The sequence below is a fragment of the Candoia aspera genome, chromosome 6 (assembly GCF_035149785.1).
Source record: "Candoia aspera isolate rCanAsp1 chromosome 6, rCanAsp1.hap2, whole genome shotgun sequence".
Taxonomy (NCBI): Eukaryota; Metazoa; Chordata; class Lepidosauria; order Squamata; family Boidae; genus Candoia; species Candoia aspera.
Genome location: NC_086158.1, coordinates 99,795,942 through 99,808,552, shown reverse-complemented (window position 1 = coordinate 99,808,552; position 12,611 = coordinate 99,795,942). Strand labels below are relative to the sequence as shown.

Here is a 12,611-nt window from a genome sequence, read left to right as displayed (position 1 = left end):
TGCTGGTGTTCTAACATATATCTGTTCAGGCGAGTGGTTTGAAGGCTTAGAAGCCAACCCTCACCTGTGGAGTATTGCACATTAAGTTCATTCCCACGGTTCATGACAAACTGGGTTTGTCTTAGCAGTGGGTTCTAGGATTAAGGCATATCTAGGATGCTGGGCTCAGAAGGTCCTTTCCAGAATGTGATGCCTTGTGATGGAACAAAGGGCAGAGAAAGGATTTATGATCCCAGGTGTCCAGGTGAAAAATGTACTAGAGTCATTGGGGTGAAGCCTGCTGTGAAGCTCACTTGCTGAGTTGGGGGCAGGAGAGGAATGAAGCCCAGAGAAAGACCTGCGAGGAGCCCTGTTAAGACAAGGGCTGCCCCAGAAGAAGGTGGATAGTTGGGGACGCCTGGTGGTCCCCTGGGTCACGCAGGAGAAGAAACGTACAGAAGGGACACGGGTTGGCTGAAAGTGGTGGTCCTCAACCCGGCAATTCTGGGTGTTGAAGTTCACACACCTTAAAGTTGCTGAGGCTGAGAAGCACTGCCTTAATGGATCCTCCTCGAGCCTCGTCCCCGCATGAAACGTCCAGAAATCCGATTGCTCCAGATTGCTGCATTCTGTCCCTGTTCATAGACAACCCAACAGAAATTTGCTACTGACGTTGCCCCTTCAAAAGGAACAAAAGCATGTGTGTGCTTTGTGCACTACCTGCCCTTCGTGTTTGCTGTTAATACGATGTTTCACTTCCAACCAGGTTTTACCAGGGCCGGATTTTATGCAAGCCATGCTCACATAAAATAAAATAAAATAAAATAAAAGTTGGCTTGTGGCTGCAAAGTGCTGACCCTTTGGTTTCGGCCTCTCTCCCGATCTTAGCTGCAGCACGAGAAGGCTGAACTCGAGCAGCATCTGGAGCAGGAGCAGGAGTTCCAGGTGAACAAGTTGATGAAGAAGATAAAAAAACTGGAAAACGACACCATTTCAAAGCAGCTGACTCTGGAGCAGGTGCGTCCCACGGGGCTGGTGGGCAAGCATCGGTGGGGGGGCTGCTGGTGCAGTCGCTCCCCCTCTTTGAGGGAGAGTCGGAACGGCCCTTTCGGCGGGACCTGATCCCCATCCACGGGGGCCGGGGCGGCTCGAGGGAAGGGGCCGGGTCTGGGGGAAGATTCGCTGGGGGGGGGGTGCCTGGGGAAACGGCCGGAGGAAAGGCAGCCCCTGAGGGCGTACTGAGCAGCAAGGGGGAAAGGGGAGCTGGGTCATGATTCTTCCTCCTCCTCTGTGCTGAGCAAGGATTCTGCCACCTCCTCATCGCCGCAGTGGGTGCGCTACTCAGCCCTGTGTCTCGGAGGCCACCTTTTGCCCCGCCCAGCCTCTGTGGGGAAGGCGAGCTGCACACTCGAATTCAGCAGCAGGTGTCAGCCCTTTGGCAAAGATTAAAAGGCTAACACCTTTCGGGAGTTTCCTTTTATTGCCACATCCTTACCAGGAAGTGCCTCTTCCACCTGGCTTCGCTTGGGTAGCTGGCCTAACCCATCAGCTCTCGGTTTCTTCAGAAGAGGAGTTGCCCTGCAGCTGCCCTTGCCATTCTGGGCGGTTGTTAATTTCTCATTTAAATTGGAAGTGCCCCGTTGCTACTGTGTGCGGCTATTTAGTTAGTTGGCTCAATTTTCCCCTAGCCCTCATAAGGGTGCAACTCAGAGAGGCTAATCCTGTCCCCAGGTCCTCTTCCCAGCTGATGGAAACGCTCTCCCCACCACAGAGCGTTTCCTGTGCTTAGTGGCAGGGAGGAGCTGGCTGGGAGGGCATCTGGCTCTGTCTGTCTGCAGTGGGGGCAGCCCCACCAGGGGAAGAACAAGCCTGCTTGAGCCTGAAGTTCATTTGAATCAAGCACGGCGGTTTGGCTGGCAGTAGGGAGAGTTTGAGGGCGCCCTCTTCCCAGACCGGGAACGAGACCGGTTGCTTCTGTGCAACAAGGGGCTTTGGACCGGTCACTCTGTGCCAGTTTGTCAGGCCCAGCCCAAGAACTTCGGAGAATCAGTCCGGCCAAACTCCAGTCCTTTATCTGCTCACACCGGGTAGACAGGACCTTGCCAGACTGAAGCTGCTCTACCTAACCTTGGGGAGAAAGCTGGGAGGGCTCCAGGGCGGGGCTGTCCCGAACTGTCGCCTCCTGGGCTGTGTCTCCTCTTGTCTTGCCCTCCTCCTTGGAATGTGCTCCCTCCCTCCTGGGAACCGGCGGCATTACTGAAATCCACCACACTGTTTCATGCCAGGCAGCCAGGCCTTCTCCCCAGGGTGCTGCTGTTCCTCTTTCCCGACTGGCCCTCTGCCTCTGGAGCAGCCCCTGCTGGCCCGGCCCGGCCTACCCGCTTGGCTCCTTGCAGCCAGTGCCCCTCCTTCCCATCAAGCCCCGTGGTGCCATTGCGGGCGGAGGAACGCCCGCCCTGCCCTCCAGGGCCACTGCAGCCTGGCAGTCCGTCGGCCTTTCTGTTCTTTCAGTGGCAGAGCAACTGAATCCTTGAAGAAACCTAAACTTCGCCTCGCATCTAACCTCTCTTCGGGCCCTCATGCTCATTAGAAGTCGGCCACCACGAAACATTCCCTGTCTCAGTTACCACTGATTTGTGCATGTTGAATACAGTCCATAAGGCGTGATTTCTGTGATCGAACAAAAAGAGAATCCAATAAAATACTACTTACGGAAGCAGAGGAAGGATCTACTGCAACTAACAGATGGATATCACTCCCTGTGGCACCCCGCCTGCCTGAGCTGTCTGGGGTTGATCTGAAGCTCGAGCAAGGCCTCTGCACAGGGTGGGGAGAGGGAGGCAAGAGCAGGAATGGCTGCAAGCAGGGTCAGGACCCTCCGCGAAGGAATCCTGGCAGGAGCCTGGGCTCAGCCACTCCCGCTCGGCCCGGCCAGGCCCACCGCCCTTCTGGGGACGTCCTGGAGAAGGAAACCTCTGCTGCCATTTTGAAGAAAGGTGCAAGAAGAGCTCACCAGCAGGCTGTGAGAGGGATGGGTGTTGGAAACAGGCTAGGGAGACCGTCGCTGGCCAGTGGCATGGCAGGCGGATGGGATGGCAGCCATCGGAGAGCAGTGCCCACGCTTCAGCCCCAAAGGATTAAGCCCCCCCCCCCCGAGATGATCCAGAGTCGTTAATCTGGATGCTTGAGCTGGCATTCTGGCATCTTTTGCTCCTGACAGCCCCTCCCAAGGCAAAGCCCCATCCTGCAAGAACCCACAACCTGTAGCTAAGCTTGGGGACCCAGTAAAATCTTAAGTTTTGATCAGTAAACCAAGTGAGGCTTAATAGTCACTCGGTTTATGAAAAGGGGAGTTGGCACAAAGGGGTATGCGAAGCGTCGCTCTCCTCCCACACTTGCAGAGCCCCCTCCACCCAGAATGAGAATGGCCTGATCCAGTTACGTCAAGCACTGTGATGTCATTATGGTGTCAGACCGGGACCACAAAAATTGGGGTTCAAGGCCCCACTGGGCCACGGAACTTGCTGGGTGGATTTAGGCAGGTTGCATTATCTTGGTGTGTCTTACCTGACAGGACTGCTGTTACGAGGATAGTATGACGGGCGGCCTTGCCTGGGATCCCCTCAAAACGAGGGCAAGAGATCAACCAGTAAATAGCAGAGAAGGCCCAGCTCCCTGGCAGCATCAGGTGGACCTTGGCTGAGCTTGAGAATTAAGCCACACTGGAGCTGATTAGAACCGGATGGGTGACGAGCAAGAAATCACAGGGCTGGAGGTGAGGCTGGGAATCCGAAAACGCCCCACCCGCTCCAGGAGAAGACAGTGGCCAAACCAGTTCCATGTTGGGCCAGGTGAACTATATGGGCATGGCCATGGCACCCCCAGAAATCAAGCTTGGCATGAAGGAAACTTTGTTTTTAACTGGACAAATTAATTAGAAGGAAACCAAGAGGTGCATTTATTTTCCCCTAATGAACACAAAGAAAAGCATAATTAGTTAAAATAGTTTTCCTACTTCCAAGGTCCTGGACCAACAGAACTTCTCTCAACTGTGCAAACAAAAGATATTTTTGTGAGAAAAAGTTTCTGACCAAAATGTAGGTATTGGCAATCTAAATAAGGTTTTTTGGTGTCCTGAATTGATGCTGAGTTGAACTGTGGTGCAGCTAAAACTTAGGAAAAAGTGATGCCCGTTTTTAACAAACCACACTTTGATTCCTAGCTAAGACGTGAGAAGATTGATCTTGAAAACACACTTGAACAAGAACAGGAAGCCCTTGTGAACCGTCTCTGGAAGAGGATGGACAAACTTGAAGCAGAAAAAAGGTTGGTTTTCTTCTGCGCTCCTCCCACCAACTCACCCCATCTTTTGGGGGGACCGAGGTGCGGATATCACAGCTTCTCCCTAAAATGGAGCTGTTTTGAGGGGTAGTAAAAAACAACCACAAGAGAACAGTAAATCATGGTATGTTGCAAAACCAGAGAGTAATATGACATGGCATTTAAGGATAATTCACTAGAAAGGGTCCTTCCTGTCCTGTTCCTAAGCTTTGCCTTAAAGTTATGAATCTCACACTGAATGTTAGCCATTGCTATTATAAAACCTTCTTGCTGAATCCCGATTTTCGTCAGAAATAACATTTCACAGCCTTCACAAGATTTCACAGAAGCAGCAGAATTTGGATGGCCATGAACACACGATGTTTGCTGACATGATTGCTAGTTAATAAAAGGTTGGGTGTCTCTGTGATCTTTTGTCCTTGCAAAAAAAAATTTTAGTCTTCTAAACACACAAGAAATTAAAGCGGGGCCTTGAATCTTGATTCTGAAACGTGAGGCAACCTTGTGTGGAGAGCAGGAAGCCAAGGATGGACCTAATGCTTGGTGACTTGTGGGTGGGAGCTCCCTGCCTCCTTCCCGCCCTTGGGCCAAGCAGGAAGCTGACCACTCGCTTGGCCCCGTTAATCAGAGCTCTGGAGCAAGCAGGCTTGGTGGTAGCTTCTAACTCTTCCCAGTCTCTTTGTGAGGGTTTATTGATTCTCAGATTTGTGACAAAGTGTTTGTCCAGATTCCAGATGTGGGGCAGATAATGCTTTCTTGCAATTTTTACTTGTAGGAATTGATTTCCTCAGCACAGCTCGTGCGTGCCTTTCTTTGCCAAAAAAAGAAAATTGACCATTTCAAATCATCTTGCTTTCTGCTAATATATTACAGAGAAATGAAGCAAAAGGTGCCCTTATTTATTTATTTATTTATTTATATTTCAGAATTCTCCAGGAGAAGTTAGACCAGCCAGTGTCTGCTCCTCCATCGCCAAGGGACATATCGATGGAAATAGATTCTCCGGAGAATATGATGCGGCATATCCGGTTTCTGAAGAACGAGGTGGAGAGGTTGAAGAAGCAGCTCCGAGCAGCACAGCTGCAGCGTAAGTCTGGCTGCCCAGCCTCGCACGTCACGTGAAACTCTCATTTTCAGACGGGAGAACTGAGGGGGCAAGTTCAGAAGCAGGATGCTAGCTGTTGGCATGTAGCAGGACTGGCTGGGCTGCAGCCTATGTCTTTTTCCCCAAGTAGGATGAATGCGAGTTTCAGGGTATTTTATCTTACTTGACTTCGCCGTAAAACAAGGGTGTATGATTGTCTAATTCTCTAGTCCTCTTTGCTAAAGGGCAGCGTGGAGGGAGGGAGGGAGGGAGGGAGGGGGGAATACTGGGCATATCTAGCTGATCGGTTTAAACTGCCTAACATTTGGACCTGGTCTTTTCAAAGTTGTGAAAATGCCATAGTCTGTGTTTTGTATATTACACTTTTGGGGGAAGCAAGGTTGGTTGCTCTAAAAAGGAGAATATGATTGTTAATGCCTTGAAGAGCTTCGTCCCAGTCCTCTGGGCACAGAGCACGCGTACTGTTTGCACTAAGCTGCTTGCTGCGACATGAGGAAGGAACGAGACCTCCAAAGACCTTGAAAATCAAGGCCACAAAGCAGCACAAAATGAAGGGGCAGGTGCCATCTCCGAGGAACCAAAGGATGGGGACATAAAATACTTGGGAAGACTCTGCGACGGGAGAGGAGGGAAATTTACCCGATGTTTATCCTCGTCCTCCCCCCAGTATCTCCAAGCTGCTGGTGCCCCGCAGCAGTGGGAAGATTGGAACAGTCCAGAAGGGCCTTTGGGACTGGGATTCCCCCGACTATCCGGAGGACTGTGGCCCCCCAGGTGTGCCGCCAGTGGGATCTCCTTCCCTGTGCTCTTCTTGGGGTCCGATATTTATGGCTTAAAAAAGCAGGCCCGATGCACGGAATTTGACCAAGCCGTGAACGGAGCTGGATTCTGTAATCCCTGCTTTGAATTTTGAGACGCTTAAAATCATTCTGAACAAAAGTCAGCAGCTTTTTAAAGTCACCTGAAATTGCTGCAGTCTGTTACTGACTTAGTGAGCGTTTCAGAACAGGGACCACCACCCTGTGGCTTGAGCGTTCGTGTCTCCATAGGGAAGGGCCTGTAGAGAGTAAGTGTGGGGCCCTGAAGTCTGTGCTCCAGATGGGGAAACAAACAGGGGAGAAGTCTCTGAACAGCCCCTGGGTTTCAGATTCAAGCCGAAGGAGAGCAGAGAGCAGAGCCGCCCTTACAGACCGCATTTCTTCCAGCCTCTGAACGTAAAAAGTTGCCCTTTTTCTTCCTGCGCTTGAGTATTTGTGGGCCAGTGACTTCCTTGTCCTCTCCCTGCATTCTGGATAGGTTGAATGGGCAGCCTTTTTTCTAGACAGAGGTTAGTGGCAATATTTTAACTTAGCTTTCTGAGGCAAAGCTTTTAGCAGCAATTAATGTCATTGGAGAGGGGAACGAAGAGGATGTACGTTCCCAGGCTGAGTCCTTGTCCACACGTTCTGCAAAATTGGTAATGTTGCTTCAGAGGAGATCAGAGACATTAATCTTGGTGTCTGTGCCCGTCCCTTCAGGGACACTGCCTGTATTGTCCTTGAAAGCAAGTGTGGCATCTCGGAGTAAGGGCTGCATACGCCGGTGTTTCTCAAGCTCAGCAGCTTTAAGGCGTCTGGACTTCAACTCCCAGAACTCCCTCTGCTGGCTGGGGAGTCCTGGTTGTTGAAGGCCAGACATCTTCAGGTTGCTACGGTCAAGGAACACTGGCATACGTGCAAACATTAGTCTGATGCATTAGAATTCAAAAGCCTCCTGGTGTGGCTCCGTTGCTAACTTCTGCCTGCTCCATCGCTGTCCTTGAACGGCCTGGTGGGCGGCCACAGCGACAGGCGCAGGACCCTGGACCGTTCCTTGCGTTCGGTGCCTCCATGACGACGGGGCCAGGCTGGAGCTCTCTGGGTTATCTCTGGTCTCTCCCACAGACCTTCAGCTTAGGCAAGAGACTCGGGGGGGGGGTGCCTTTTGGGAAACCTTTTGAGCACGAAAGCTCCTCCCCACGTACAGTCCCCCCCCCGCCCCCGGGCAGTTTTTTGAGATTTATATTGTCATTTCTGTCATCACAGCAAACAAAGACTGTTGTCCCAAGGATAGATTTTTCTCCCCAGACCACGGCTTGCTGCCGGAAGCTTGGTTATTGACGTCTTGCACCTTCAGGATAAGAACTGTTTCTCATGTGTCACTCCCAAATTGGGATCCTTGGAGCTCATATTCCTGATTTTGAGGGTGGCTGATAAGCCCGTCTGGGGCGGGCACTTGCCACTCTCACGTCCACCTCACCAACCGCTGTCTGTGAGATTCAAATCGCTTTCAGGAAGCATGGGTGGCTCCAGTTCAGCTCAGGTTTGCTCAGCTCTCCGTATCCTCCTCCCTCGATTCAGCTCAGTCCAGGGTTGAATTGTAAAGTGCTTGCCTGTATCCGTGGTGTCCCAAGGCGCAACTTTGGGTTTAATAACGAGCCATCTTGAAACTCCAGACTCAGAGAAGATGGCCCAGTACCTGGAGGAGGAGCGCCACATGAGAGAGGAGAACCTGAGGCTGCAGAGGAAGTTGCAGAGAGAGATGGAGCGGAGGGAAGCTTTGTGCAGGCAGCTGTCCGAGAGCGAATCCAGCTTGGAGATGGACGATGAGAGGTTTGCGTTCAGTGTGCTCCACCCTTCCGACGTTCAGGGTTGAGGGACTTGGGGCTGCCACCAGACACAGACCCTCCCCAGTCCGTGTCTGTCACTGTCCCTTCTGTAGTGGGCGGCAGGCCTTGCCTTGCGCCTGGGCCATTCCGGGCCACTGCAGGATGACAGGCCAGCAGCAGCAGCGGCAGCAGCAGCAGGACAGGTTGCTTTAGAGCGACAAAACGACGGGGGGATGCAGGAGGGATCCCGATCCCTCCCTTTCAAGACAGAGGGGTAACTTCTGTCTCCCGGGGAAGTGACAGCTCGGTCATTCTCACCAGGTAACAAGGCCTGTGTTCCTGGGGATTCTCCTCCTGCTTGGTTTGTATCGCTGCTATTAATTTTGAGGAGTAATTAAGGCCATCTGGTAACTAGAGGATGTTCCGCTTAAGCTGGAGGCTACACTGAAGGTTGCAGGTGTGAAGCACTAGCAGCATAGTTACTTTGAAGTTAGCAGTTCAGACAGACATGGTCAGCGTGTGAATTTCAATGGACAGCTCAGTTAAAAGTGCATAGAATTCCTCTGTCGAGCAGGCAGCTTTCTCTGAAGAAGGCTGGGCCTGTTGCAGCTGGCAGGGCCAGAAGAGACTTCCGTGTTTTTGGACTGAAGGAGGGGCTGCGTTACCGATACTCCTTACATGTCTGTGTAAAAGTGTAATACAGCATTTAGGGTGGTTGGGTAAAATACCCAATATGCTTTAAAGCGTCTGTTTTATTAGTGCCACCCTTGTTAATGATTAAAAGTGGTTTTTATTTATGCAGTTGTACTAACTGTATCCTGATGCTCCTCTGGTATCTTAGAAAAACTCCTAGAAAAACTAGAAGAAAGCCTGAAGTAAGAAAACAGATTCATGGCAAATTAAAATTAATTGATCTGTATCTCTTAAATTAGATATTTCAATGAAATGTCTGCGCAAGGACTAAGACCTCGCACTGTGTCAAGTCCAATTCCGTACACCCCTTCTCCGAGTTCTAGCAGGCCCATCTCACCAGGTAAAGATATGGAAAATTCTGACTTTCTGACTTTGTGTATTTGTACGCATATGTCTTGTTTAGCTGTGTGGTTAATCTTCCCCTGGAAGCAGGGAGCGAAGGCTCTTCAGCATTCAGGAAGTAAAAGATGGCAGGTTATATTAAAACGTTGGCGTGGAACCAGGCAACAAACAGAACAGAGTCATTTTTATTGCAGGGAATTGTTGGAAATGTCAAACGCTTGTTAAACTTTATGTGAATCGGAGAGAGTTTTTTTATTTTTGGAATATGTTTCCTTTCTACCCTTGTCTTAGTCTTAGATTTTTTCAAACTTTCGTTTTATCCAGTGTGGAAATGCATTTTACCTCCTCCAGCCAACCCAGCCATTCCTAGTGTTAAATCTCCGACGGAGACAGGGGCCGTATTATTTCCTTCCTTGAAGCAAGCTGTTTGTTTGTGCGTTCAAATGGTGTCACCCTCTTTTGCCTGACCAGGAAGCCCCATCGCGTTGTCGACAAAATCGCAAATGCCTTTTCTGCAGCGATTCCTTTCTTCCTCCTCCTGGGCTGGTTGTCGATGAATCTATCTTGGCAATGATGCCTTTTTTTGCTTTCCGGATCTAGGCCTCTCCTACGCAAGCCACACCGTTGGCTTTACTCCTCCGACTTCGCTCTCCAGAGCTGGCATGTCTTACTACAACTCCCCAGGCCTTCACGTACAGCATATGGGACCGTCCCACAGCATTACGGTGAGTCTCTGCAGCCTCGGCTTCTCCTAAGTCGCGCCCCGTTTTCGCGTTTGCTGCTTTGTCGTTTCTTCAGACCGGAGTGCTGTTGAGCCCACATTTCTCTTCCTACACCCGATCAGCGTTTCTCAGCCCCGGCAGCTTTATGTGGGGTGGACTTCAATCCATGCTGACTGGGGAATTCTGGGAGTTGAAGTCCACACATCTTAAAGCTGCTGAAGTTGAGAAAGACATCACTAGACACCTGGTTTCAGGTAGAGGGATCATGCACAACCACAGTACAGTGTCCGCAGGAATCCTTGCCTCCCGCTCCCCCAGCCATTCTGGAAACTGAAGCCCATCTCCTCTGGAGGCAACAGCATGTTGGGAGGGTGGAGGGGGGACAGATTAGGAGATGAGCGTAAAGAGACTCCTCACATCTGCTCTATGGAGGCAAGGTTTAAGGGGTGCTCTGGCTGAATTTCTGCGGCGGAAACTCATGACCGTAGAGGTAGCAAGGGACAAGGATCAGGGAGGTGTCATGGGGACAGATGGAACATGTTTGCATGCCCCCCCCCCAAGAAGTGGGTTGTTCAGTGGTTAATGCAGCACGACTGGACTTGCAGTAACCATTCGTCACTTTCCCTGGTTCTGCAAGTGTGGCGCAAGCTGCAGCCAGGGCATTGATTGTTGAGATCCAGATGAGAGCCCAGAGAGACCTCGGGAAAAACGGTTTTCCCGTCCTGCAGAGGCAGCATCTGTAAATAGACAAGCCACGGTTGACAGGGCCCTGCTGACATTTCCTCCTTGGTTCCCACTTCTTGTTTTTTCCCCCCGTGTCCAAATCAAACAGGCAAGCAAAGTTAGTGAAAGGAATTGCCCCCAAAACATGTTTTTAAGTGTTCAGCTTTTAACAGTTTCACCTCCCGCTTGAGAGAGACTCTTTGAACTCACCAGCCGGCTCGAGGCTGTCCGCTCTGGCAGCTCCGGCTCGGCCCGCTGGGGGAGCTTCGGAGGATGGGCCCCTCCGTGGGCGTGGCGTTCCAAGCGGCCGACTTGGGGCATCTGTCTCGCTCTCCTCTCCGTAACCCCAGCTTGCTTGTTTCCTCCCGCAGAGGCCTCTGCCGCGGAGAAGCAACAGCCCGGACAAGTTCAAGCGCCCCACCCCCCCTCCTTCCCCGAACACGCAGACCCCGCTGCCGTCGGCCCCCCTGCCGCCCCCCCAGCCAGCCCCCTTCCAGCCCTCCGCCCAGCCTTAGTACCCCCCGGCCAGCGACCGCCCTTCAGAGTTGGACTCATCCCCGGAGCAGTTTACTACAAGCCAAAGGCTTCCCACGGTCAACGTGGCGTTGACTGACTTGCACTGAAGTTCTCGAGGCTTCACCGTTTCATTGCGTTGTACAAGTTTGCCCAAGGACTCCTCCAGTGTTCGCTCGTTGCCTGCGTTCAGGGCGCCTCCAGGAAGGACGCGGACGACGGGCGGCTCGAGGGGAGCCCCTGCCCCGGGGTCCTTCCCACGTGAGCGGCGCCCTCTCCGTTTCTCTAAAGCGCAGCGTGGGATCCGCGGCCTCGGCGTAAAGCAAGCCAACCGAAATCCATCGGTGTCGATACCGGGACATCGACGTGTGCCCCTCCTGCGGCTGGAACATCGGCTCCTGGGTTTGGTATTGCTGCGTTCCATTTTGCTGAGCTCCCTGTACAGCGTTTACTTTACACCCCCCTGCCCCCCCCTCCGCTTCCTCCTTTCTACCATAAAAAGGGATAGTTCTCTCTAGTTCTTCACGACATCTTGCATTATAAAACTAAGGCATGGGCTGTATATTACAAGCTCTTGGATATGACAGTGTGTTTCCAGCATATACGGCAAATCAGCTCAACATCTCAGTACAGCTTTTAGTGTGAAAGTGAAAGCCCGACCTCACTTCTCCAATTGTGTCCCCTGATTTCCAGACCCCAAGTAAAGCATACATGAGCAATCCACCCCTTTTATCCAGTGTGTTGGTACTGCCTGGAGTGTCAGAGCCCGGAGGACGTATGATTCCCTGGATCTCCTCCCGCCCTCCCTCCCTCCCTCCCTTGTGAGAGCCCATGGGACGTATGATTCCCTGGATCTCCTCCCGCCCTCCCTTGTGAGAGCCCATGGGACGTATGATTCCCTGGACCGACCGACCTTCCTTCCTTCCTTCCTTCCTTCCTTCTCAGAGCCCATGGGACGTATGATTCCCTGGATCTCCTCCCTCCCTCCCTTGTGAGAGTCCATGGGACGTATGATTCCCTGGACCTTCCTTCCTTCCTTCCTTCCTTCCTTCCTTCCTTCCTTCCTTCCTTCCTTCCTTCCTTCCTTCCTTCCTTCCCTCCCTCCCAGAGCCCATGGGACATATGATTCCCTGGATCTCCTCCCTCCCTCCCTCCCTCCCTCCCTCCCTGCTGCTTCGTTATAATGCTTGGGGCCGACTACAGCCTGTTCCCTTATTTTCTGCTGTAGGAAAGCAGTTTGTATGAAAAGCAAACAAGCCTGATTTCCCCCTTGTTTAAAATACTTTAATGGTGTGGCCCCTCCTCTCTGAAAGTTTCAGCCATGACATTAGGCTTTCAGAAGAAAAATCAGATGGGAGATGCACCTTTATAGCGGCGTATGGTAAACAGCCAAAACTGTTGTATTGCTTGGTAGAAAAGGATCAAGAGAAAGTTAGGTGACAATAGCAAATGCGTATTTAGCAGCATAAGCCGGTACAATGTATAAAGAAATGTATTCTGGAATACATTCTTTCAATTCATTTAGCACAAATAAATGGTTTGTTTCACTTTGCAGTGGAACGAAGTG

General features: G+C 51.6%; 1 protein-coding gene across 1 annotated transcript in view; it reads left to right on the top strand.

Annotated features, from left to right (window-relative positions):
- CCDC6 (coiled-coil domain containing 6) overlaps positions 1-11,626 on the top strand; it is a 31,064-nt gene extending 19,438 nt beyond the window's left edge. The window contains exons 3-9 of the mRNA XM_063307754.1: positions 868-996; positions 4,202-4,305; positions 5,247-5,407; positions 7,899-8,055; positions 8,984-9,084; positions 9,687-9,811; positions 10,903-11,626. Of these exons, the coding sequence (XP_063163824.1) occupies positions 868-996; positions 4,202-4,305; positions 5,247-5,407; positions 7,899-8,055; positions 8,984-9,084; positions 9,687-9,811; positions 10,903-11,046 (921 nt within the window). The 3' untranslated portion in view covers positions 11,047-11,626. The remainder of the gene's footprint in view (positions 1-867; positions 997-4,201; positions 4,306-5,246; positions 5,408-7,898; positions 8,056-8,983; positions 9,085-9,686; positions 9,812-10,902) is intronic.
- Positions 11,627-12,611: the final 985 nt, after the last annotated feature.